General features: G+C 45.1%; 1 protein-coding gene across 1 annotated transcript; it reads right to left on the bottom strand.

Annotated features, from left to right (window-relative positions):
• Window positions 1-524: 524 nt before the first annotated feature.
• On the bottom strand, window positions 525-25,686 carry LOC118772409 (AP-3 complex subunit delta-1-like). The gene is made up of 34 exons (XM_036520709.1): window positions 25,125-25,686; window positions 20,002-20,097; window positions 19,633-19,713; window positions 19,406-19,486; window positions 19,154-19,261; window positions 18,933-19,062; window positions 18,363-18,502; window positions 18,068-18,141; window positions 17,894-17,943; window positions 16,650-16,699; window positions 16,152-16,200; window positions 14,293-14,438; window positions 13,836-13,984; window positions 13,290-13,520; window positions 12,573-12,804; window positions 12,295-12,440; window positions 12,016-12,157; window positions 11,643-11,714; window positions 11,318-11,393; window positions 11,027-11,223; window positions 10,698-10,771; window positions 10,054-10,077; window positions 8,533-8,683; window positions 8,032-8,169; window positions 7,688-7,741; window positions 6,479-6,580; window positions 5,342-5,494; window positions 4,959-5,006; window positions 4,125-4,314; window positions 3,775-3,863; window positions 3,583-3,668; window positions 3,293-3,414; window positions 2,949-3,028; window positions 525-2,191 (listed from the first exon to the last, which is right to left on the bottom strand). The coding sequence occupies exons 1-34, from the start codon at window positions 25,218-25,220 to the stop codon at window positions 2,096-2,098; spliced, it is 3,753 nt and encodes a 1,250-aa protein (XP_036376602.1). The 5' UTR covers window positions 25,221-25,686; the 3' UTR covers window positions 525-2,095.
• Between the last annotated feature and the right edge of the window lie 1,629 nt (window positions 25,687-27,315).

Below are 27,315 nucleotides of genomic sequence, written 5' to 3'. Positions count from 1 at the left end.
CCACATTGCCACACTGCTTGACTAACACATAGTCTGACTGGAGATTTATATCAGCATCACGAGATGACTAGGAGGCTTAGGTGAGCCACTGCACGAAAAACACCTATGTCAGTTCATATTTGCAATGGGACGCTACATAGTGCTGGATCTGGCAGTACCAACACGCGGAGAGATTTCATTTGTAGTCAGTAGCTCCCTTGTGTGTGAGCAGTACAAGGCCATTTATAACCAATCCCATCCATGTTGATCTCACTGCAGGGGAAGGGTAAAGGCAGTTGTGAAAGGGGTTTCAATCTGAAGTGCATGTGTGATGGGTGCTTAGTGTCTGAGCAGCGCTGATGCAGGTGTGTTGAACTCTGATGAGTGCACCTGATCTGAAATGTGTATGCAATACAGAGTGTGGAAATTAGGCCAGACCACTAATCAACAGGACTGTTTAGGCCCTTGGCAGCCCTGACTATCAGCCTGCAACATAATCAGGCTGACAGCATTGTTAGCCTTCCAGCTGCCTCACCATTCCATTGACCAGGGCAGGAATGTAACTGAGGAGGGATACAGCATAATACTGATTACAAAGACATAATCTTGCTCTAATCTCAACCTGACACTAATGGCTCCATGGGCATCAGAGTCAGTTATGTCTATGTAAGTTCTCCACAAATGACCAGGACATCCCCCAAGTCTCTCCCAGCTTCAGTTGTTCACCTCTGAACAACTCCACTTACTATCCCTCCCTGAATTGTGCCTTTCATCCACTCAAAGCCAAAGGCCGAATTTTAGTCACCAACTGTATGTAGAGGAAGAGAGACTTGATATGTGGGCCTCTGCACCAGCAAAGCTAATAAAAAAAAAACTATAATTAGGCATCTGATTGGCTGTGGCAAGTCAGCAATGGACTGGATCAGCCATAACCGTCCACAGGAGATGTAGGAGCAGAGCAGAGAAGCAGAAAGCAGGCAGCACGAGCGACTCCACTCAATTCCATCACAAACCGCAGTATCCGGCATGCATGCTCTAGACGAGACATGCCAGATCCAGCCTGCTGGTGCTCAGAATATCAGCAATAGATACAGGTCTATCACCCCGTGCACATTGGAGATACCCCACACTGTAGCAAAGATAATTCTATTCTACCTCATAAGCTAGCCTCTCCGAGATAAACCATTTACTTCACAATACTGCAGCAGCATAGAGCTTTTGGAGAATTTAACAGACAAGTATGGAAATAGTCCATCACTTCTTACACCTGGTCCCACCCCTCTGTTGCCTTGAGTACCTATTCTGCCTTCCGGTTTCAATAAAGCTCTTCAAAATATTTCCAAATCAGATGAGCAATGTAAATGCCTTTAATTCTTGGAGGGACTGATATGTTACAGCTATTCAGTCAAATTCACAAGGAGCGCATCGTGAGCAAGGAGCAGGAGAGACGGAGGCTAGCAGTGAGAATCTGGTCTCTGGAGACCACATCTGACCAGCAGTCAGAGAGGGCAGGTAAGAGCCGAACTGACTCCGGCTGGGTCAGTTTGCAATGGGATGGCACAGGAGTCAGTCTAGAAGGGAGCAGTGAACACACAGTGACACTGAACACGGAGGGAAAAAGGCAGATGGGCTTAAAAACAGAACATAACTTTGACAAACAAAACCACATAAAGAATAACAATAAGATTCAAATGAAAACAAAAGTCCAGTTTCAATAGGATGGGGTTAAATAATGATATTAGCTAACGTGAGGAAGAACCAGTTAGAGAGGGAAGTACAAGAGGTGTAATCAGGAAAAACTACAGCATTGAGATAAAAGAAAATAGGACACTGAGGAATGAATGGAGAGGATATAAAGAGAAAGGTGGGGAAAACTCGTGGCAAGAATGAGAGGTGGAATCACAGCAAATAAAGGTTTAAAAGTGCAAGAGAAAGATTTAAGAGCATGAATGGGATAGTGACAAGTTGACAGAGGAAGTTGGGATTCACAGATCATGAGAAACAAAGAAAAATAAATTGGGAGAATTGGGGGTGTACCAGCCTTGGTCATTGTCATGTGATTTGCGTGTGTGTGTGTGTTGTGTGTGGTGTGTGCATGTGTGTGTTTAAGACTCAATCAGCACTGAGAGAAGGTCTGCTTGATCTCATCCAGCACATTCCCCAGTAGCGACGGTTCGTCACACTTAGCATCAATCGACACTGTCTGATCAGTCTGCGGGAGGGAGAGAGGGAGGACACACAGGTAAGCAATCATAACGGCAGCACCAGTCTACTAAAACACAGAAAATGGTTATGATGCAAGTATCTGAATTTAAAACTAGATCCTGAGCGTCTGTCCCTTTCAATACTGTGTAAAACTCTTGTACTTGGAATCACACATATTGAACAATGATAACTGTAAACACAATAAAGGAGTTAGTGTTGTACTTTCACAGTAAGTACTTCCTTTCCTCAGACAGGTTCCTAGACTTCAAGGGAACTCAAAGGAACTCATTGAAGCCAATACAGTATTAAATTGCACATATTTATCTTGGGTGCAGACTTCCACCCATCTTTGTAAAATGTCAATAAAGAAAACAATTATGCCTCTTTAAATATTCACTTTTTGGCCACATGTGAAACATAGTTTTCAGTAATTTCAACCAATTGATCTATTACCCATAATAAAATAAATTAACCACCATCGGTTTTGGAGCCATTCACAAAATGGTGCTTTTTCCATGTGAATGGCAGAACCAGGGCAGTGAACCTTGGTCATTACAGGTGACCACCTTAAATATTTACTTTTTAGCCAGATGCGCAAATTATTCTTCACTAATTTCAATCAACTGACCTATTACCAGTAATAAAATTAACCACAACAGGTTTTGGAACCCTTCATGAACTGGTGCTCTTTCCGTGAAAGTGGTAGGCCTGGAGGAACGGTGCCCCTGGGTGTGCACCGTCTCCAGAGTGAAGGAGACACTCACTGTTTTGACCAGCAGACAGACATGGTGACCTTGGATTGACCTGCTGTACATTGAGGCACAGGAGTCGATCCTCTCCACAACTGAAAAGAGAGAAATGGAAAACCTCAAATCTGACAGACAACTAGTATGGTCCCCCCCTTCTCTTTACACCCAAATAAAGGTTGGTCCATCCCATCGCTTCTCCGTTATCAAATGATCTTTAGCAGTCTTTGTTGTTTATCCCCTCCACTTCTGCATATGATGAAGACCATCTTCTCCCATGTGCCTTCTCCCACACCCAAGATTCTCCACATTCATCCTCCCCTCATCTGCATAACCCCTCCCTTCAGCTCCACCCAGCCTACCAGAGAAGTGGTGGTGGAAGCAGATCCTGGCGAGCAGGTGGTGGAAGGGCATGCTGACTCCCTCCAGTCGCACGGAGCTCCCCTTCAGATCCCCGGATTCCAGCAGCTTGGCATATGCATCGCTGAAAAAAACACCACATTTACACACTCCAACACTGCGTCAGTCACACAAAGCACTCACAGGTCTTATGTTCTCATACGAATGGAAAAGATAATCACTACTGTGCGAACACCCCACTACAGTGGGCACACAGGATGTCTGCTATCCAGGTACAGGGACATCCACTAACCTGTAGCAGGGAGTGGTGATCAGGTATGAAGTGCAGGTAAAGTGCAGTTTAAAGTCCAGTTTCTCATGAGTAGAGGAGTCTTCAGACTGGGAGAGACAGGAATAGTGTGAAATTCTAGCAGATCCAACTTGGCTTCAAGCCACAGCTTGGTCATGTGCTGCCACAGTAAAATGCTGTGTAAAACAGCCCCACCTTGACAATGAAGGTGAGGGTTCCCTTCAGCTTCTGTGGCATGACGATGCTCTGCACAGAGAAGACGAACCGCGCCTCGTTTGAGACCCCTGCGCAACGAGAAAGTCATTAGCATGTCCCCACACTACCTCGCATTGTTTCCACAATATACACAGATCACTTTTCATCACACTCCTTTGACAAGTATCAATATACTTGTCAAAGGAGTACAATATAATGCTGTCTCTGTAGGCCTATCGTGAGATCACTTGTTTAGATGTGATATGTAAATAACCTGACAGGCATCTATTTAGTCCATAACCCCACCACCCCCTTGCCACTCCAACCACCACTCGTTTTTCTGCCCTCACCAGGAGGCAGCTGGAAGGGGACAGCGAGGCCATCGTGGGGGCCTGACCCTTCCGGCCTTTGTAGTTTGGAGTTGAGGGAGTCCAGCACGTTAAACTCCATGGACTTGAGGAAGCTGCTGCTCTTGTTTTCAAAAATGACAGACACCACAACCTGACTGCCATCCTGCAGATTACCCTGGATGTCATACACCTGAGAGAGAAGAGAGTGAGGAGACCTCAGGTAAAACCAACCACCCTCACACACAGGACTTACCTAACAGAAAAAACAGCCAATCACACAGCAATCAAGAGAGAGTGTTCACCAATCAGACTCCTCCGCATGCAACAATATAACTACCCTATGGCCAAAGATTAACTTACCTACTGTCTCACCACCTGCCTGATGACAATACACTTAAATGAAAGCCTAATATCTGTAGACCAGCTGAGTCAGGCTGACTCCACTGTCAACAGGGCTGTAGATACCCTGAGCAGAGCAGGTCACAGCACATCAGAAAAAGTTACACGTAAACTCCACGCCCTGGCATGCACAATAAAAGTCCCCCTCTCTCAGGAGCCATACCTCATCAGCATCCTCCACCATCTTAAAAGGGGGAAAACAGGGGTGATTCACAGGAGAACCAATGCTGAAATGAATAAACCTGAAATTCTATGCACACCTACTAGGTAAAACCCAGAACTCATAGCGAAATGATGAAACTAATGATTCAAGGTTAGGGGATTAAGGCCAAGGTGGGGTGCAGTTGCCATACGCCACAATTCCAACATGTAGAGGATCCACACCATACTGCTCTTCCACTGGATCCTACCCTGTCTCCCATATCGTACACTCACCATCTTGATGTAAGAGTTCTCAGCCAGCAGGCAGTAGTTGGACATGGGCTGAAACGACAGAACGCCCTAATCAGGACAGGATCGCCACACAGTGTGCACACAGTACAGTCACACAGACCATCCACGTTGAATGCAGGCAGTGTAGGGGTGCAGACCTACGAGGCTGAGGGAGAGTGTGAGGGGGCTGTGAGTGTGAGTGTGAGTGTGAGTGTGAGGGGCTGTGAGTGTGAGTGTGAGTGTGAGGGGGCTGTGAGTGTGAGTGTGAGTGTGAGTGTGAGGGGGCTGTGAGTGTGAGTGTGAGTGCGTGTGTGTGTGTGTGTGTGTATGTGTGTGTGTGGACACAAGCAGCCGGCGTGCACTGACAGTCCAGTGTGGATACTGACCGGCAGCGGCTCTTCCTCCTCAACTGTGCCGTTCTGCACAGACTCGTCTCCGCTCACGTCTTCGTGGTGATGGTGGTGGTGCTTCTTCTTCTTCTTCTTCTCTTTCTCTTCCTTCTCCTTTTTTTGTTTCTTCTTCTTGTGTTTGGAGGATTTCTGGGAGACAGAGAAACATGTGGGAACTGCAGTCAAAGCCTGCTGTGTACTTGTTTTTTGGCTACTTATTTCTGTATCTCTTTGAAAGTTACTAATGTTTAAAGAATTACACTGGTTATCCACTTAGCCAGCCAGGTAGCTAGCTAGTAAGACTGACCTAAAATCATCACAATGATGAATGGTTTAAAATTTCAATACTCTATTTCATAAGAATAATGGATTTAAAAGATCCCGGAGACTGCTCTTGGCCCTTGGCTCCGATGTTCTAACATTTCACTTGCCTCAAATGTCACTAAGTTTTGCATGGCTTCCTCCACCCAAGTCTGTTTTTGTTGAGCAATCAAAAACAACCACGACATGGCATGTTTGCACCCGTGGCGAAAGTGATTTGATTTATTGCGTCTTCTATTTAACTTTTGCCACATAATCACAAGGGCATAATACTCACAGGACTTTTTTAATGTTCCCTCCTCCTTGCCCACCTCCATCACCAAACTGTGATGGTGCCCAAATGTGACTGCAGACAGATCGATGAAGGATCCAATCTGGCACACACATTTGGTGTGTGGGAGATTGTTTGTGCATGCAAAATGTCTATTATCCTATGATCATCAAAGACAATAGCAGACTCTCTGTGTTGATGCTGTCAAATGCAGCTGTGGTTCTGATCTCCACGCTACACTACCCACAATCAAACCATGTGTCATGGACATTCATTTAGACTCCACCACACCCGCCATTTTGAACCGCTCTATGTTTTTCTGGATACACCAGCACTCATGAAGTGGTGCGTCGATAATGAAAATGCTTCAGATGCACTTTAGATCGATATGAATCATAGTATAAAATCTTGTCAATATCAAGGGGATGTGCAACTCGCATCTGGCCCCGCCTTGTAACCCAGAATCAACACATTCATAAAAGACGGAGGCATGAGCTAAGATTCATGCTGTTTAGCGATGTTGCTCCTGTCTGGCTACTCACAGCTTCCTCTGGCTCTGCATCTTTGGGCTCCTCCGGTTCAGATGCCGCGGCTGCATCAGGGGCAGGTTCAGCGGCAGGTTCAGCGGCTGCCTTTGGCGCCTCCTATCGACAGACATCAGTCCTTAACACACAAGGTGCCACGGTGCGAATAAATGAGCTTTTCAAACACACCAGTGACACATCAGGTTAGTGTTTGCACATGCCATCACGCTGCAGCCAGGTCAGACAAAATCATCACACCACGATCTGTAAGTGTTTGGATTTGATGCGGTGTGATTTGAAACCAAATAACTGGAATTACTGGTATCCTGGAATTAAACCACCACCAACACTTGTGTGGAATCTTGCGTTCAGCTGAAGTTTGATGTTAATATGTTGTTGCTTCCTGGTTCAGATAATGCCGGTAGTGATCTAATCATTCTTTGTCACAGGAACATAAAAGGTCTGTCAAAAATCTTGGTAACTATGAGCAACTGTGAAAGATGCATGCTAATGTGAGAAACCACATTTTCAAGGATGCTAATTTAAGCTTTAAAAAGAGTGCTCTTCAATTTGAGGGCAAGCACTTTGTACAGATAATGGGATACAACTGCTCAAAAATGATGTGTTGCTCAGATCGACAGATCTTCTTTGAGAGAACAGAACAGAAGTTAACTTGAAATGCAGTCACACAGCGAGAAAAAGAGAAGCAAAATTATGCAGAGTGAAGTAAAGTCATTGTTTCGACAGCCTGAGGTGAAACTGCAATCTCCACAGCACTCTCTCCGTTCTGAGTGCTGAGCAGCTGTTCTGAACAGCTCTCTGCTTGAGAGCCAATCTGCTTGCACTTCTCTTCAGCTTGCAGTTTAAAAAGAATGAGAGAACTGACAGCGTGCTTCCTGAACATCAGAGAATTGTGAATACAGGGCCCAAAGACATTTTATTTTTAAAAATAGTCAAGAGAAACTGAGACCATCACAAACAAACAAGACAAGGCGGCAGACACTGCTGAGATTCCTCACAGAAGCAAAGGCCAAACAGACAACCGCACATGAACAAACAGACGGACCTGGAAAGGAAAAATAACAGCATGATAGAAAATGACAGGGCATGGAAGAGGGAAGCGTGTGGATGGTAACGAGAGAGAAAGAGAGAGACAGAGAGAGAGAGAGGAACGAATGGATGAAAAAGCAATATTGGATAAGCAAGTGAAAAAGAGCGTAACTCAACCTGAGTGTTAGAGGACACTGGTGCACTGGACAGCCAGAAATCCAGATCTGAAGCCTAGAGAAAGGTTGGGAGGGTGAAGGGATGGGGGTGGGGGCAGACAAGGAGAATGACGTGAGGGCAAGTGCTGCAATAACCTTCAGGCCCTATCTCGTGTTTCAATCTAGATCTGCAATTCTCGTGAAAGCCAAGAACTCTCCACAAAGCACGTCTTGCCTTAAATGATAACCTTAACAGGCTCTAGAAAATGTTACGTCTAGGCATAGTCTAACAGTGGCACAGGTAAAGTCCTGCACATGCACGGGAACATGTTTTACCTTAAGGCCCCTTCATCTATGATGCCATACCTCCGCAGACGTGGTGGCTGGAGGGGCGGCCACCTCATTGTTCTCCGCTGATTTGACAGGTTCCTCTGGTAGTGAGTCCACTGGCTCCTCCTCTTTCTCCTGTTTGTGCTTCTTCTTTTTCTTTTCCTCTTTACTCTTCTACAGGAAGAGTTGCATTCCCAAATTAATGAGGAGCAGAGTACTGAGAGTCACTAACAAGGGAACATATGGTTACAGCACTGAGCAGCATCCGTGCTGTTCTCGTAAAAGAGCAGACCACACAAAACAACTCTGGAATGCGAGCGGAACAGCTATGAAAAACGTCAAGCCAGCATTTTCCATGAAAGCAAAGCTGACAAACTGGTTCCCATGATTTACGTAAACCATTTTTTGCTTGCATCCTTTGAAAAGGCATTCAAAACACAACCACCATGATTTTATCTGTTTTGATATCTTCGAGGGCACCAGTGCCTTTGAAGTGTCCTGTAATGTGAGCTAAGAGGAAATCTGTGAGCACCATACCTTCCTCTCTTTGTCCTTCTTTTTCTCCTTCTCCTTCTTGCTCTTCTTCTTAAGCTCCTGAGATGCCCCCTCACCATCTTCCCCCGGGCTTTTGAGGACATCCGTGGGCCGGTGCGTCCTGACCGGCAGTTTCTCACTGTCCGCCAGAGGCCTGAGGGAACACAGAGGGCCTGCTGTCACACACACACACACACACACACACACACACACACAAACACACATCTCTCGACAGAGAGCATGGGCTGGTCACAGACAGACATCTGTCTTCCATTCACAGTGCTCGTTCCAGTGGATCTATCACGCGCTCAAGTCAGTTTTAATCCAGGTGCATGTGCTGTGCTGCTTCTGGACGCCCTGTAAGCTTCACTTGCTGCCAAAGAGTCAGTGCCATCCACAGCCCATGTTGTACTGGTACTGCACATATTGACTAACTTGAATAAAAGTTGCCAGAATGGAGCACTTCTTAAAGACCAATGAGTAGGGCAGTTCTGAAGGGACTTAAGACACAGTGGTGTGAACGGAAGGGTAGAGTCTGAACGTGGGATGGTGTTAGCGTGCACCACAGGACAGCCGCCTTTTCTGCTTCTGGCAGTGATGCACTATGGGACTGCTCACAGGCCTGGAACTGGCTCCCAGTCACATTCCCTTTGCATCTCCCTCCAGAAGTTTGGATATCAGACAATTCATTACTTCATGAGGTTTAGGTTTAACGGTTTAGGATTCATGAGGTTTAGGTTTACAACAGGATTTAATCACAAGTCAAAAGGCATGTTAAATCAGATTTAAATAGTCAATCACAGTATTCTTGATGAATGCTGTCCTTACTGAACACCATGGCGGGGTTCAGGCTGCAAGTGAGCCTATGTGAGCTGTGGAGAGCAAGCTAGACCAGCTGCATTCACACTTATTGAGATAGGAAAAGTGCTGCTTAAGCATACTGCACATCTATCCAACTCCTCCATTATACCTGCATGTGGTATACAACCAAGAGATTCATTTCCACTTTGAAAACTGACAGAAGCCCTGACAGCATCCACCACACTGTACTATTGAGAGAATCCTTCCAGAAACACTTTTCTGACTGTCTGCGGTCCAGCCTTTCCCAATTCTCCTCCTGGATACCGCTGCCTGTAGGCTGTTGCTGAGATATAAACATTCTTTTTAAACCCTAACTTCGCATGATGTGGAATTTTAATGATCTTTAATCTAGTAGTTATCCCTGGTACTTAAAGCTGATGAGGATTCAGCTGAGTAACGATGACTTTATCTGGAACAACAACACAGCCGGCCGGGACAGAGGACCATTGGGAATGGGATTGATAAAAACCTGGCCTCTAGCATCAGCACTGCTCCTGTAGCAAATCCACCTCTCTCACCGTCTGCTGGTTGCTACGGACTCATGAGCGGACGCAGCGGTACGCAGAGCGAGTGAGGGGATACGAGGAGGACACAGCAAGGCAGAGTAGCCAGTCTACAGCACAGCGGAGCGCCTGCGGCCTCCATTCTGCCAGCGGTACTCACCTGCGTGCAGCTCCCAAGACCAGACTGCCCCCGGGGGGGAGAGGGCAGAGAGGTGTGTGCATGAGAGAGAGGGAGAGAGAACCACACAGCACAGTGACGTGAGAGTGAGGGACGGTGTGAGGCAGGTCGCTACCCCCTTCAGTTCCTACTGAAAGTGTCGCCTCTATTGTTCCTGGGACACTCACAAATGAGGGACACAGCAAGGCTTCACGATACTTGCCAGTCGATGGAGGGGGAGGATACTGTAACAGTCTGGGATATTTGCTCACAATCAGTATTCACCACCCAAAGTGAACTCTTCCAAATTATGCAGTGAAACTAGGCCTTGCGTTTACATTATTCATGTCATATGGTTACAGCAGGAAGTTTTTTCAGCAAACCTCAGGTGCCTTTAACAATGACCTTGCATGTCTGTACTGCAAGCACAGTTCCTTAACGCCATCACTACAGATAACAGAGTGAGCAACCTGAATGCATTTTAAAAAGGGAATTTTTCAAACATAATGAATAGATCTTTATATATCTAATAACATATCTAATGCCAGAGGCAGAAGGAAGAGGTGGTTAAACGTGAGGCATTTTAATTGTACTATCTACAGTGACTAAGCATGGACAAACTAAGGACTCATAGTAAGTGAACTCACTTGTCCAGGTCGATATCCAGAGCTTTGTGCGGGTCGTTGGGGTCCTTGTCGTCATCATCACTGGGTAAGGCATTCTGAGACAGAGAGCCAAAAGTCACTCACAGAACACTCACTGCAGCTTCCTTCTTAAGGATGTTCACAAAATTTCATTAGAACATAACTTTGTTCACCTGCCCCCAGCATCTCATGTGATGTTGTTCCACTGTTCTGATATCCTGCCCACAGCCCTCTCGCTGTTCTTTCCCAATCTCTCACCTTCTGATAGCACTCTCCTCACCATCTCTTTCCCTGCTGCCAAACCCAGCTCCTACCTACAAGGCTCTCTGTACCTCTGGCATCTCCTCAGTGACGATGTCCACCATGTGCGCGGGGGTTATGTCCTCCTCGCTCTCGGGGCCCGAGTCCGCCTTCCTTCCCTTGCCTCGCTTCTCCCTCTTCTTCTTCTTCTCCTTCTTCTTCTTCTCTGCTCTCTCCTTCTGCCTCCGCTCCTCCTCCAGCTTCAGGTACTGGTCTGACATGGGCATCCCTGAGAGGAAGCAGGGAAGAGAGGCAGAGGAGGGGAATCAGACAGCGAGTCAGAGGATAAGGCAGTGCGCCCCTACACACGCCCACTTACTCACCTGGGACTTTGAGAGGCACGCTGAGGTCAATCTGCACGACAGGAATGTGCTCCACACCTGGGGTGTCCTGATACACCTGGAGAGAGAAGCAAAGGCTCGTTTCTCAAATCCTCTCAATTAAACCTCCATGAGGTATAAGTAACTGGTGATTTGGTCTTATTTTGGCTGTCTGACATTTCACATATAAAACTGCTACCATCACTGTAAAAACTCCTCAACAATGTCTGCGTCATGGCCCCCACTCCAGCCCAGTTACACGGTACCAGTGACAGTGACACTACACAGTGCAGCTGGTGTCTGTGAGTCGGGGTACGGGGAGACCTGCCTTCTGGGAGGATGGGGAGGCTTTGATATAAAAGGGGTTGTTGGCCTGTTCCTGCTTCCGGGCCTCCCGCCGCTGTATGGGAGAGAAGGGAGAGACTGAGTGAGATCAGCAGGGTCTCTGTGGGATCGTTATGGGTGTGTCTGATCAGATCACCAAAGAATGTGATCAGAGGTGTGTACCAAAGTGTAATTGTACACTTGAGAGTGGGAGTGGGAGTAGTGTGCCACTACTGTGGTTTGTGCATGTATGTCACTGGTTAAACTGTGTACATGTGATTCCTGTTATGTACCAGTGTGACAGTTAGCCATGTGCATTTCAGTTGCATTTATGTGACTGTGACTGAGCAGAGTGTGTGCAGACTGTATGTGTGTACCCTGGCCAGCTCCTTCTCGTCCACATCCGTGTGGCGCGGGCGTGAGTGGCGGGGCTCCTCCTCGGTGAACACGGCTCGGGGCTTCTCGTCCTCAGACTCGCTCTCTGACGGGGGCTCATTGATCCAGGCATCCAGATCCAGCCTGGTGACACAACACAAGGCCTCTGTGAGTCAGACTGCCCCTGCTGTGTTTGGTGCAGGGGGGAGTGGGGCGGGGGGGACATGACACTGCGCTCAGCAGAGATGTACTAATGTTCAGCAGACTCGGAGCACACTGACCCCTCAGGCACGGGCACTTTCTTCTGCGCTTTGGGGGCCACCGGGTTGAGCTCCCCAGCGAACAGAGCCGTCACCTCCTCCGCCACCTCCACCTCCTTCTGCTGCAGCTTCTGCACATACTTCACCAGCTGCAGGATACATGAGGCCTGGGAGGAGAGCAGGAGACAGAGTAAGAAATGTGAGCTGTTGTTAATGTTCACAACATACTTGCATTATTTCCTACCACAGAGGCAGGCTCATCACTTGGGAACGCCTCTCGCTGTCAGTGCACCGCTCACCCTCTCCTGCACCTCCAGGTTGGCACTCTGGACAAAGAGCGGCAGTCTGTCGATCAGCAGCTGGCTGGTCTCCTGTGCGGCTTGGCTGTCTGGCGCCCCCTCCTGGCCACGCAGGATGGTGGCAAACAGCTTGGCAGCATTTTGCACGTAGACAGCCTGGATGTGGCCTGGCAGGGTGGCCACCTTGGGCCGCAGCATGGCCTCCAGCGTCTGCGTGGGGTCCTCCAGGTGTCTGAGGGAGGAGCAGGGTGAGAGGGGCATGCTAGGAGCTGCAGTGGTGTGTGTTAATGAGCCTAGTCTAATAGTGTATAGCACAGCCAATATGATCATATATCAAAGGAATTCATATTCATATCCAATCCATATTCAAAGGAAAATGTCCGCTTTGACAATTATGGTGACATTACTTCTGGTTCTCCTGTGAACAACAGAATGTTCTGCTGAATGTGACCTTATTAGTGACACCATGTTTGAGAAGCGAACTGACACAGAGGAACTGCACTGACCACAGAGTACAAACATGGAAAACGGTCAGTTTCCTGCTGTTCACCACAGACAACAATAATAAACACACAAATTTTACTAAAGACTATTTTTAAAACAACAGTACTACAAAGTAAGCGCCTGCATGGTAACTGATCTGCGTGTATGACTCAGAGTCAGCCCGGGAGAGCGCGAGTGCCGCCGTGCAGGTGCCGGAGTTGAGACTGTACGTACTCGGAGAACTCGCCACAGATCCAGGCCGCGGCGTACAGCACCTCACAGATGCCGTTGCGCTGCGTGTTGCCGGTCAACAGATGGGCGTTGTCCAGCAGCGTGGCCATCTGCGCCACGGCAAAGCCGCGTATGGCCTTGACACGGATGGCCACGTCCAGCATCTGGGACGCGATGAGGTGGCCGTGCCGCGTGCCCTCCAGCCGGGTCAGCTCCACCAGGATACTGATGTACCTGAGGTCCGAGGCAGGACGCCGCACTGTTACGCGTGGCCTCAGGCCAACCACAGTGACACTTTACGCTCGACAAAGATCCCCCCAATGATCGCCACACGACTGCGCAACACTGCGGGGCCTGGCACTGCACACTCTAATCACTGCAGTGAACACACATACGTACAATGTTCCCTGATTAAGTAAACTGTATCTACTGGTGTGTATTGACTGCTCCACAGCTGTTGATGTACTGGTAGTCGTGTGATATAATACTATAATAGTGACCACTCAACATTGATAAACCGTTGGCTTTGCAATGTACTGTTACACTGACCATTCAAAGTTGGTGATGTACTGGTAATTGCTTTGGCTGCAGATGTCAATGATCTTGGTCAGCAGCTCATCACGGTATGTGGTTCCCTCTGCCTTGTCCACATGCAACATCAGTTTCTTCACTATCTCCATGAGGTTCTTCTTGGACACCTTGAGAGTCATACAAACACACATGCAATTTAAGTATACAGAGAATTAACAAGCACAGAATTCATTACGTTACTGACAACCTGCAGGTATGAGATCACTTGAACTGGTTTGGAAATGTGTACTTTAACCTTTAAGCTATTATAGTTGTATGTAACAGAATCTGCCCTGAAGGAGGAACATGTGAACGCATGCCTGTAAGTCTATCAGTGTGTGAATAAGCTGAGACCCCGATACTGAGAATTGTGTGACAGTGTGTCCATTTCCAGTGATGTAACAACGGTCATGACAGGTAACGACGTGTGTCCTACCATGCCGTACAGCAGGTCCAGAGCCCTCAAGCGGATGGACTCGTCTTTGTCGTCCAGACACTGCAGAATGAGATCCTTGTGGGACTGCACGGACTTGGGGTGAGTCTTCAGGATCTTCGACATGGCCAGCAGGCCCAGATACTTCACTATAACACACGCGGAAAAGCTTGCTGAGCTCCACACACAGGTCTGTCACCTTAGACTGACTCGAGCCCTCTTCAAGGCGCATATTCTGCAGGGTTTAGAGCTCCTTAAAATTCAATAACTAAGACATGTGCTTGCATGGACACCAGCAGGAACCATAGCCCTTGCTATCTATCCATGCACTACAGAGGGCTTGAGCATCAGGGATTGCAGTGCCAGTCCTGAGATGATAGTCAGCTGGCTTTCATTCTTACACATGCTTTACATTTCCAACTGAAGACATTATCTGGATAGAAAGTCTACTAACATTTGGCTGGAGAGTTATATGTTTAACGAAAAGGCAACTCTAAAACCTCGAGGACCCAGGCCCAGCAGGTCTAGAACTTCCCCTTCCCTGACCTCCACACTAAATACTGCCCCTACATGCTACAGTGGCCCTACAGAAAGAGCTGCTACACACCAGAATATTTCTGAATGCTAAGTCTACACTTTACGGATTTTCAACAGACATTACAGGCTGGCCCTACATGCTACAGGCTGCCCCACACATAAGACAGCTTGCAGAATGTCATATAAGAATGTGATACTCAGAGGTTTCTATACAATCTAGTTCCTCACAGAAAACACACTTCACTGGGACACAGAGGAAAGAAACACAGAAACACATATAACAATGGAAAAAAAACACCACACCACACACACCACACTAAAAGATATGTGTAGGGCTTGACGTTTTGTCCATTTCTTTTTGGCTCTGACTTTCATCAACGCTTGTCTTTTATGGATGAAGATGATGCCGTTTGGATATAAATTCACTCTAAGTGGAGAAAATTTGAGAAACGGTTGAGCAGACTGGAAATGCTAAGACAAACAGGATGCAGGAGGATCCGGATAAATGCATTTACTTACTTACTTACACTGGTTAGGACGACAGATTACAACCTCCGAAAGAGAGAATTAAAGATGTGATTGGACGCAACCTGATGATCACTTAGGGTTTATAACTAGTTGGGAGAATTGAAGGGAACGTCCTGTAACTAAAATAATCAACATCCAAGCCCACACGACACGCCTAATCTACTCTTGGTATTGTCAAATACAGCGGAATCCAGATAACTCCAATCAACAGCAGCCTTGCAAAAACATCTTTCATCTAAACTTTCGCTGCTGACCGTTTTCAGTCTTGATTCATCAGATTTAAATCTGATGAAACTCCTCAAAAACACAACACTGTATCTATACCAAAGCTTCAACTTTGACAGTAACATTTAATTTAATTTAATTTAGAGTATTTGGATCTAGCTAAATGGATCAAAAATGTAAAATAGATAGCTAAAATACTATTTGAAATTATTTAAATTTTTGATGGAAAGCCATCCTGAATGGTCCTTTAATATATGTGAGCTAGTATGCACACAATCTTCAGTATCTGATGTCAACAAAAGATGGGCAAGTCAGGTTATGTTTAGAGTGATTCAACAGCCTATGTTACAGGTAATATTAAGAACAGAATGCAATAACAGCCTGAGATACCTGTTGCGGTAACTCAGAAGGCTGACAGAAAAATTTGCCTGGCCTTTTATTGGAAACGATTAAAAAGTGGAGTCATCCAGGAGCGATAATCTAGGTGATTTGAGTTGGATTCCCTGTACGCTACTGTGAAACACGCAGACAATGAGAGAATGACACACTGCAGGCATTGACAGAAGGCTCACAGTTCTGGTCCGAGTCTTCAATCAGGATTCGCAGTTTCTGCACACAGAGCTGGGGGGAGACACAGAGAGGGGGAAATGCCATTACCGTCACCACACACACACACGTGTATTAAGCCTTTCCACAGCAGCTCCAGCAAACACATGTGTAATTTGGCCCGGTGAGTCAGTACACCTACTCTGCCATTACAATTTATTCACAGTGTGCGTGTGGCATAACTGTATATGCAAATGAGAAAAAAAGTTCCAAGGCATTCCATTTTCAATTCCAATCATTTTTCTCAACATTTCATTGTTTGATATAAAAATATTACAGCTGAGAAGATGAGGCCAACTCAACAACACCAAAGTGTGCTTCATGAGCATGAATGCCCACAGACTAATTTGTACTAGTGAAATAGTTTTAAAAAATGGCATGGTAAATCTTCTGGAGTGGAAAGGGTTAATCTCAGCAGTCACAAAATCACATGGAGGCAGACACACAAGGAAGCAGGGACGTACCTGGATACTAGCACTGTGATTTGGCATCCCAGAAGACAGAGAGATCAGCACTGCAATGACAGAGAGAACCTGCAGTCAGGGCTGCCACTGAACAGACACTCACCACAGACTGTCACATCTAAAAATGGGCTCTAGAAAGGTCATGTACAGGGGTTTACAATACAAGAATCAGCAAAATTATGTATTTCACATTCAACCGATAGGCCCTGGGGATTGAGAGAGCATCCTGGGACATTCAAACATAGTACAAAAATCAGGTTCCAAATTAAACAGCCAAAAAGAATTCAGTGTTTCCTACTCATACCATCTATGGGCACTTCTTACATAAAATCAGTGATAACTACAATATCGACTTAGGACGTTTAAAGCAGGATTTATCATACAATGTTAACTTCTACACTAGCTCACAGTAATCATTTGATGCAAAGTGAAAGGTACACCATGCCTCATTTAGAGGAGGGTTTGTTTACAGTTACCCCTCTTTTTACTAAATGGTTGCATTCCTGTGCAGTGTGAGTTGGTCAAATGAATCCCCTATCATTTTAAATGTGAAATTCTGGACTACAGTAGCACTACTATCACTACTTCTAATAATAATAAAATAACATCTTTTCTGTGTATCAGTTCAATGTCGACTTTAGTACTGAAACTAGTGTACAGTATTGCTTTGCTTTCTTTGCTGATGTGAACTGATTGACAATATTTCTGTACACTGGTTAATAATTGGGAAGACTGGCTGAGATATAGCTATATTTGTGGACACAGAAATTACTAACACAGAGATCTAGGAACAACATTGAAAATTCTGATGCGATGAGTCAAGTGTACACTCGCACACAGTTAAGATCCAACACTGGGAAACTACACACACTGCATTCTTTGTTGGTTCCACTAAGGAATTCTAGAGTCCATTTCAAGGGTATGTTTGCTGAAACTCTCAAACTGAATATGTTGCTCCCAACTAGTACTAGATTAAGTATCCATAACAAAAAAGAAATTCATTTCTTTTAGTAAACGCACAAGCTGATCCGAAATGCTCACTCAAAACACACTCACTGTCAAAACACAAATATCATGTTTAGGGATAGCCTTCGTTATAGCTACGTTTTGTATGAGCATTACTACCGGACATTTTGACTGGCAAGTTTTTAATTTATCATTTTTATACCAGGCAAAAACTGGTAATTACCGGATAACGAAAACCCTGATTTGTACAGACAACTGGAAAACAAATGAACACTGACCTGCAATCACAGTGTTGACACATTCATACAGCAGAGACATGGCCGAGGTACTGAGAGAGGGGAAGAGGGAGTGGGGACACAGAGAAAAACCATTAGACAGCTAAATATTTAAAACTACATAAGATGTGCTGCATTACTTAAAAACAGTGATCAGAGTCTCTGAGGCCGTCTTACCTGTGAATGAGGTTCGTTAGTGGCTCAATCAGCTTCTTCCCCAAACGAGGCTCCAGGGGGGTGAGAGCACCGAACTGAGAGAGAGACGTCAATTAGATACATTCATTCAGCTGGCATTGATGAGACATCAATTTCCACAGCTCCAGTACAAAGTGATTGTGGATTTAATTTATTTCTTCACTGCGCAACATTGTTCTCATTGCTCTCAAGACACCTGACAACCTCGCTCTCTCACTCTCTCTCTCTCTCACTCACTTTCTCACACACACACACACACACCTGGCTGCTCACTCACCAGCTTAATGATTTTGATGAGAACCCAGTTGTTGGTGGATGAAGTCATCAGCTTGAAGAAGAGGGGAGCCAAGGACAGGTAGTTTTTGGGGTTTCTGCGTGCCAGTTCACATATGACATTCACTGCTGCCGACTGCACCCCTGGGAGATAGATCGGGGAGAGCATTTTGACTCACTCACTCTGTACAGATATGGATTCAAAAAACATAGATATTTCCCTCAGGCAATCCTGCCCTGAAATGTAATTAACACATTCAAATGAAGAACTGCAATAGCTGCCAGCTGTCATTAGTGTGATCACCCTCTATCACTCTCACTAATGAATCCAGTGGCCTCTGCAGATCTATATAAATTTCCTCATTCTGCAATACCAGATTTAATAATCTCTCCCTCCATAAACTACACATTTCCTCTGCTTCTCAGTACAGTCTAGTTCACTGCAGGAAACACAGGCTCCTCCCACTGCCCCACCAGAAAAACCAGTGAGTCTCTCACTTCCCTTTTGTCTTTATGAATTCAATTTAAGCCACATCCATCACCCCTCGCTCCAACAACTGGTTGCCCCTCCTACCAGGGTCAGGGTCCTCCAGTTTCTCTTTGAGGCGGGGGAAAGCAGGGCGCAGGGATTCTGGGTACTTCAGAAACACCTTGTACATGATCAGCACAGCCTTCTTCCGAATGTATGGCTTTGTGTGGGACATCTGAGATAAGGGGAGGAGAGTGTGAAGTGAATAACAGACAGGGAAACAATGCGTGGCCAAGTGTCCTAGGTGGAAAAACATCGGGCCTTACCAGCGTCATGATGTCATTGGCCAGGTCCCGGGCAAGGTCAGGAGTCACAAAACATGATAGGCCAGTCAGTGCCACACCTGTATCATACTGATTAGGACTACTGAGATCCTGAGAGAGAGAGCGAGGGAGAGAGAGAGAGAGAGAGAGAGAGAGAGAGAGAGAGAGAGAGAGATAAGGATTCAATGCCATATCCACATACAGAAAGACTGAAAGGGAGAGGTAGAGGCTGGGAGTAAAGTGTTAGCCACTGACCTTGCGAATCTGATTGGTGGTAAGCATGATGACATCAGTGCCTTCGTGGAAACACTGGGAGGCTGCCAGGTAGCCGATCCTCTGGAAGGGAGAAAGTGTGTTAATCCAGAGAGACAGTGGAGCTACAACTGGGAAATGAAGACAATTGGAGAGTCCTCTCTGAACAATATACATGGCTTGACTATATTCTATTATATCAAATGTAGCAAATACAGGAACCATCTCACCTTATATGTGAACTTGGAGGAGCTCATGACCTCTACAATATTGAATGCGGCCCAGCTGACATCATAGCCAAGCATCTGCAACTGCAAGCACAAAGAGGGAGATGGGAGTGTCAGTGTACATCCTGTAAACAATGTGATATATGCGTAACTACCTTACAGCTGAGTGAAACATAGATGTATTAAAGACTTCATATGATAAATGGAAATTTAGAGTGCGTTCTTATGAGTGATTGCATCTCATCCAAGTAAGCATTATGTTTTGCTTCTTTCAGCAGATTTGAATCCCTAAGTAAACATAGTGCGATACTGTGTGTGTGTGTGTGTGTGTGTGTGTGTGTGTGCGGCCTTGTTGAGGCGCTTCAGTCTTACATAGGTGAGCTTGCAGACAGCATTGGCCTTGACTGCAATGTTATCCTGCTTGAGCTCCTGCTTGATCTCATCAATGCAGGTGGAGATGTATTTTGCCTGGAGCAGGAGAGAGACAGAGAAGAAGATCAGCCGGGGAGCAGAAAAGCTCTACACTCTTATTTCAGGCTAAATAAGGGGGAATGTTGACACCACTATTTGCTTTCTTTCCCCAAAAGCCTGCAGAACAGAAATGGTACAGTTCTGACACGGTTTATCCCTTTCCATCACATCCAGGAAAACACCTATGCAAATGCTGCACAATAAAATATCCAACAAACACAAAAAACACAACCTATAAGCAAACACTATTCTCAAAAATAAAAAAATGTGATATGCCTCGTGCCTTTGATAAGCCTTTAGGGCCTTGACATGTCACATGTGAAATTATTAAAACCAGTTTTGCACTGCAAAAGGGATATCCATTGATCATCGGTTAATGACAGGAAATTGTACGGGAGTTATCTATTCATTCCACTTCCTATTACTACACTCTAGGCTAAACTAAACATGTTCCAAACTAACAATGAACTGAAACCAAAGCAAGAAAGTAATAAAGTAAAACAACCATGCACGCATGCACACACACACGCACAAACACACACACACACAAACACACAGCAGTTGTGAACTGTGTGCTGGCAGTGTGCTGGTCATGTGTCCTTAGTCATGAGACAGCACAGTGACAAGACAAATGGAAGGGAGGGGGGGGGGGGGGGTGATTGAATTAGTGGCAGAGAATCGTGCTGTAAAAGAGTGGGGGAAAGTGGAAGGGAGGAGAGCCAGGCTGGCGCACAAAACGACCAGACTGGAGTGACTTTCTTTCACGGGCTTCTCAATGGGCTGCTCTCAATCTTAGAGAACAGAAATGAATTAAATAGCTGCTCAAGAGCCAGCCACTGACATACAGCCTATACAACAGTGCCTCTCTGGAGTAATTCAGGAAATGGGAGCACCAATGATCCTGTTCCTCTTTTCCCCTAGGCTGTGGAATGGGCTTGAAGGAGCCCTTTCAACTCTGCCTCACCCCTTTACTGAAAGTCCTCAGCCCTCTTCCCACTACTGGAACCAGAACCAGGCAGAATTAGACCCATTAAACAAAAAGCTGGCATGGTTCTGGTTATTGCAGACATTGTGTTCTCTTTCACAGGACCCAGCATTAGGCCAAGCCTATCAGAGCATATGGAGAAGTATTGAATTTCTTTAACAAAATGGTAGGCAACAACAGAAAAAATAGATGTATATTTTAGAGAAGTGTCTTTTCTCTGGTTGCTAACAGTATGAAGCATTTACCTGCAACAAAGCAGTCAACTAAATTAATTGCTTAAAGCTTGCTAGAAATGTAAAATATCCATTTGCTATAGTCAGATAGCTAGTACCATCTTTGTGCTGGGTCTCACACACCTACAGTAAGTCTCACAGTACATGAGCATCCTTTGGCCTAACAAAAAGAGGCAGCAGAAGAGCACCTATATGTCTAATTTCACATCTCTGTTCAATCTCATTTTTAGTGGCAAACAAGAGGATGTAAGCAGATTTCTTAACATTAATAATGTCAATGCCTGTGATGAGGTCATTCTCCAAATCTGCAAGCCCTTTCCTGATCATCAACTGAATATATTACGCCATCTGACTCACTTTGGCATTTAATATATGCCATTTTTTTTCTTGCTCGCTGTACTTAGAAAAGAGTATTTGCGTCAGATTTTCAACAGCCTGGCAACCATATCAGGAGCTTCGTCAGGCTCCTATACAAAACCTGGAGTGGCTCAAAAGGCCAGGCGAAGGGGTGGACTTTCCACCCCTGAACACACACAGACACACAGAACAAACAGCGGAGGCCCTTGAGGAAAAAACGGTGAGGCTTATAAATGCGTGCGCTCCCTGGGACCATTAATTCGCTGACAATTAATATTTCAATGTGCTGCCCTGTTCTGCCAGGAAAACAAACACCCATTCTAGGTGTATGAGGTTGGGTTACAGGCTGGGTGCCATTACTGTACTGAAGAAGGGCTGGGCCATTGAGGAACACTGCGGGACAACAGGAGCAAGTAACCCTGACGGCTTCACTCCGCTCTACTGCAGCTAATATGTGGGATCTGACTCACAAGAGTCTTATTCCCAATCCCTTTTCTTAACATATGAACTGCACAAGGTTTGTGATGCGGCTAGATATTATGGTGTCAGACACATATAATATAATCTGGAAGTATTTGTTGCTGGCAGCAGTGTCCAATCCATCTTTGAAAGTTTTGTGTGTGCAGTAACAGTAGCTGTAACACTGTAACAGTAAAAGCTCCCCAATAAAATACTTGCAGTCTCCAATTTCTGCTTTGATAAAATGATGAGTACGTGAGAACTCCAAGGTATTGTTGCTCAATTCTTCAGCAAGAATGGGATCCTGGCGACCAATTGCCATACTATTACACACAATGACAAACTGTTGTCTGACAAATTTGTGATGCATCTTACAAGAATAACCTTATACTTAGATACATCTACAGACACCGATTCCCACAGGCTGTGTGCCTTGCACCCTTGTTTTTTGGATGATTTATGGCACTGTCCGCAGGCCTGCAGCGGTGCACAGAGCTAAACATATGCAACACCAATGCCGTGTTCAAGTTCGAAGCTCTTTCAGAATCAAGCTACCCGACTAAGCTCAGAAAATGTTGAAAATCCAAACCCCAAGCGCGAAGGAAATACTCTGCTGTTAGAAGCAATTGCCCTCATTGCCCTCATTCAGTGAGGGCAGCTGGAACCCTGCCTGAGGGAATCGACGACCATTGTCTGACATGTAGTCACTGCGTTTAGGGCCCTAAATGCCACGCTCAACTACATCCATGACAGCACTCCATTCAAAGACTTAAGCTGATTTACAGAAATCTCAAGACAGCTATTTTGCACACTGCTCCTGCAGACACACAAGCCTGTGTACAGGACAGAGGAAAATGGGTGGATTATAACAGGACCTGGCAGATTGCGTGACAGTACCTCTGGCTCTATGCTCTCTGCACTGGAGCAGGAGGATATGAGCACACAAATCCACTAAATGCACTTCTGCTCTCCCCCACAACCCACTGTCCTTCACCTGTTCTCAAACACTTCAAAACAGACAGCTATTAGACCCCATTTGGGGTGCACCCCCACCACCAAGATTCATGCACTGTTTGGCAACAGAAACAGCAAATTCCTCAATGTTGAAGCGTAGCGTTCAGATAGTTAACACAAAATTCCAGAGGCGTATTTTCACAGATATGTCACATTTTAGTTCTACAGCAAAGCAATACTTTGACTGTAGTATCTTCCAGCTTTATGTTCAAAACCGTCCTAATGTTGAACCTAGCTAGCCCTTAAATTGGTCTTCTCAGATTCTCATACTGTAAGAAACCTTATCAACATGACTTAAAATGAGGCACAAAATTATTTAATCTTTGGTTTACACTGACTGTTGAAACCCAGACAGTCACAGGGCTCCAGCACACTCCATTTAAGACTAGCATAATAAAAAGGATGAAACTATCAATTTTATATGTATAAAAAGCCAAGAATGATGGTTGGGCAGATCAGCACATCCACACTTAGCTTCCTGAATTATGATTTTACTGCTAGTACCTAGGTGTTTTTCCTGCTTATCACTTCAGATGAATGTGTATACATGCAATTCACTTTCTAGTTGTCAGACGCTTGTTAAAAATATGATGACATGCACTGAAATTCTGGGAATATCTAACAAATAACCTTGACGTCAACTTTTGAAATGTATATTCTACAGCAGAGGTATTGATATGTGCAACCAATAAACGGATATGTAATTAAGCTGTAGAACTTGTAAACTCAGCAGAACTTCCAACACAAAACGTCGCATCACGGTGGCAAGGTCGCCACCATGGCGCAGAAAGTTGTCGTTTTATGCATGAAAAAGTGTGAAAATGGGTGAGACAATGCTTTTTTCTGCCATTGTATCAGTAGCCTGTTATCCTGAAAGCATATCTTTACAGAAAATGCTTCTTTGACGGAACTGCGGTCTATTAAACTCAAATTAGTCACGTATATCAACTAAATGCCTTGATAGATTACAAAATAATCTGATTTAAAATGCCTTAAACTGGACTGTACTGAAATAGATGGTTTCTGCGCACGGACCGCAGCAAAGTTAGGATCAGGAGCTTGCCTCTGATCAGTCCAACACCGTAAAGGTGTCACAGGTGCAAAAATGCAGCCGCTCATCAGAATCTGTCTGCGGCTCGGGTACACATCATGCGAACGCAAAAAAAACCTACAGGAATTGCTATTGGAGCTAAAACGCAATTTCACACAGTGGGGCGGCGGAAGATGGAAGAGCCCCTTCCCTTAATGAAACTGTCGTTGTCATTGCCTGGGCCTACACAACAGTATCCTCGCAATCACGTCTGTGGCCTTTGACAACAGCATCGTTTATCTATCAACTATACTTACAGTGCCTATGCAAATCGCGTATTTTGATTTGGATGACCCTGAAAATGAACATTAATAGCTAACTAATTAATAGCACTGTATACAATTGAACCAGATAACTTACGTTACTGTTGACATTTTTACACCTTGCGAAGACAACGAAATCAGCTAACCTAACCCTGCAAGGTAATTCGCTAGCGCTCACGAATTTGACTGAAACATGTTTGCATATCTTTTCTATGGAGATAGGTATTAACTGGAAAGCACGCTAGCGAGCGAGCTAGGTCGCTAGCTAGCAGCTGCTTGCTTAGCTAACGATGACAAAAACACAAATAACGGACAAGCTAGCTCGCTAGTCCCCTTGCTAGCTACCAATCTAACGGATTTGCTCAGTTAGTTGTTACCTATTCACCAGTTACATCAACCTACTCTGGCTTCATTTATTTATAACTCCCATCAACAGCTGTTCTGTGGAATTACAGTGCAAGAGATTTTGCTAGTTAGCTAGCTGTGACTGTTGGCCAGGCTTGTTGGCTAGTTAGCTAAAACAGCCTAGTTAGCCACCTAGCTACATCCATTCAAACAGCATAACCATGATGACACTTACTTAAGAGTAAAAGACATTTACTTAACAAAAATGTCTGTCTTACCTCATCTTCTTTGTGATTCCTAATGCCACGTACTAGGTCCTGAAGGTTTTTATCGAACATCCGATCGATGCTCCCCTTAACCATCTTCAGAGCCATGGCTGCGGGCGTGTGTCGTGTCACTTCTGTCCTGCGGGATGGAACGGCAAGCGGGGGTATCTACCTACTCGGGGGCAAGCCGGCCCGCTGGACAGTCTCTAACCTACACGGACGGCGTTCTCGCCGGTGGTACCGTCTTCGAGTCCTGGCCTGGGGAAAGGCGAGGCTAGGTGACTTGTCCCGTAGCTGCAGAAATGCTAAGAGTAGATCCGGCTAGGAAATGGCAGACAAAATGGCGTCCAGGTCAGCTGACTGACTGTGTGTCGCTGGTGTACGTAGGAATTAGAGGTGGGAATCCGAAGAGTAAACCAGATCGCACTTTTAGGTCTTGGACTGCGCAGGGTTGCTGTCGTTCTGAACAAAAATGCGGGCTGATGTGTTTGTTGGAGCATACAGATCGGTGTCCCGAATGCTAGCCTTTTAGATGAAAATGAACAATAACCTTTATAAACACGCAGTGGTTGCTGCCTAATCTGGTCCTTGCTGGGTTTCTATAGGACCCCAGACTGCGTAACCGCAATCCTCCTTCACATTCTAACGTTAACTGGATCAAATCTACCGAAATACATCTCCAATGTAAAACAAATAAAAAAAGAAGTCGGCTGAGTGTTACTTCACATCAAAATCATGACATCAAAACCATTCCCCGTTTTTTACGATAATTCCACTCGCTGGTATACCCACGTAAGCATACATGGGTGCATGGATAACACTAAACTACTCTGCTCATATGGTGCTTGATCTTAGTATGATCCGCATTGGACACATTCTTGATAATTGGGCAATTCTGTGTAAAATGGTCCCGGCATTTCCATGTCTCTTTGGAAAATGGCCAGAACAAACCACCACAGTAAATTAAATTAGGACAATACCTCTAACGTCTTCAGAAGCTGGATAGTAATTGTTGACCATTATTTCCAGCTTGCCAGCTGTAAATTATCTTATGTTACCGTGAAGAAGAGCTTGGCATCCAGGCAGAGTGCTGCTAAAATGATCACATTGATATAAATGCTACATGCATTTGTCCCAATGTTAAAAATCACCCTGCAAGTCACAAGCTGTTCAAACTGCTGCAATATGGGGTGAATCTGGCTTAGAGACGCCATAAAAGGGGTTTATGATGAAAAATGGTGGCATGGCTGCATGGTGGAGGTTTTCCAGCTCCATCAATATGCAGGTAAGCAGAAAAAAGGCCAACTCAGTTGACCATATCAAAAAACAATTTGTACATCACAAATTATGTACTCATGCCAAAGTTGTTAACATAAAATGGCATAATTGAATAATTCAAACAAAACAGCTTTTTATATATGCTGGCATGCAGCCTATACCATATGCAAAGAAAACCCAGCACTTAGCTGACACAACCTTCCACACAGTCACTGACTTTCAGATACTGGAAAGGTTTACCTCATTCTTAAACAGTCCCTGTGGTTTAAAATGAATCCTACGGCCTATCCTGTTGCAAGCCACCAACCTTTTGCAGATAAAATGCCCTAGGAGAAATATCAGCAAACGTAAGTGTCTTCAACATACTTCTATTGAACTTCACGGCAGGGAAAGATGCCTGTAAGGTCAAGAGTTATGCCCAAATTAAAGTGCTGCATATCTACAGCATTCTTCAAGACTCCAGTATCAGTCATTTCTGTTGTAGGTGACTGATAAATGAAACTGTTACTGGTGGCCACCCAGTTGATGTCAGTTCTGTCAGAGAAATGGAGGAAACATTAGGAGAATCCTTTTTCTGCTCTTTCAGGACTGCCTTCAGAGGTGAAGCTTTAGTCCACATAAAAAAAGAAGATAATTCTGATTTAAATGCCATGCTAATTATACTAATCAACTGCTATTTATATGCTAAGATGGACAGTTACAAGAAGCATGAACAGACATTTTCTATTCTGGAGACTTTTGTAACAGAGTGATCACCAGACAAGTAGTAAGAAATAGAGTTAAACAGGATTTGTGAAACCATAAAATTTATGAAATATCTTTCCCTTTGGGAGGAGGTATTGATGAGTATGACATTTTTGGAAATTATTAATTTAAATATTCAAACAAATAGTCAGTCCAGTATTGGGGACTACCATACCAACAT

Source organism: Megalops cyprinoides, chromosome 2 (genome assembly GCF_013368585.1).
Source record: "Megalops cyprinoides isolate fMegCyp1 chromosome 2, fMegCyp1.pri, whole genome shotgun sequence".
Classification (NCBI taxonomy): Eukaryota; Metazoa; Chordata; class Actinopteri; order Elopiformes; family Megalopidae; genus Megalops; species Megalops cyprinoides.
This window is presented reverse-complemented; position numbering and strand designations above follow the sequence as displayed.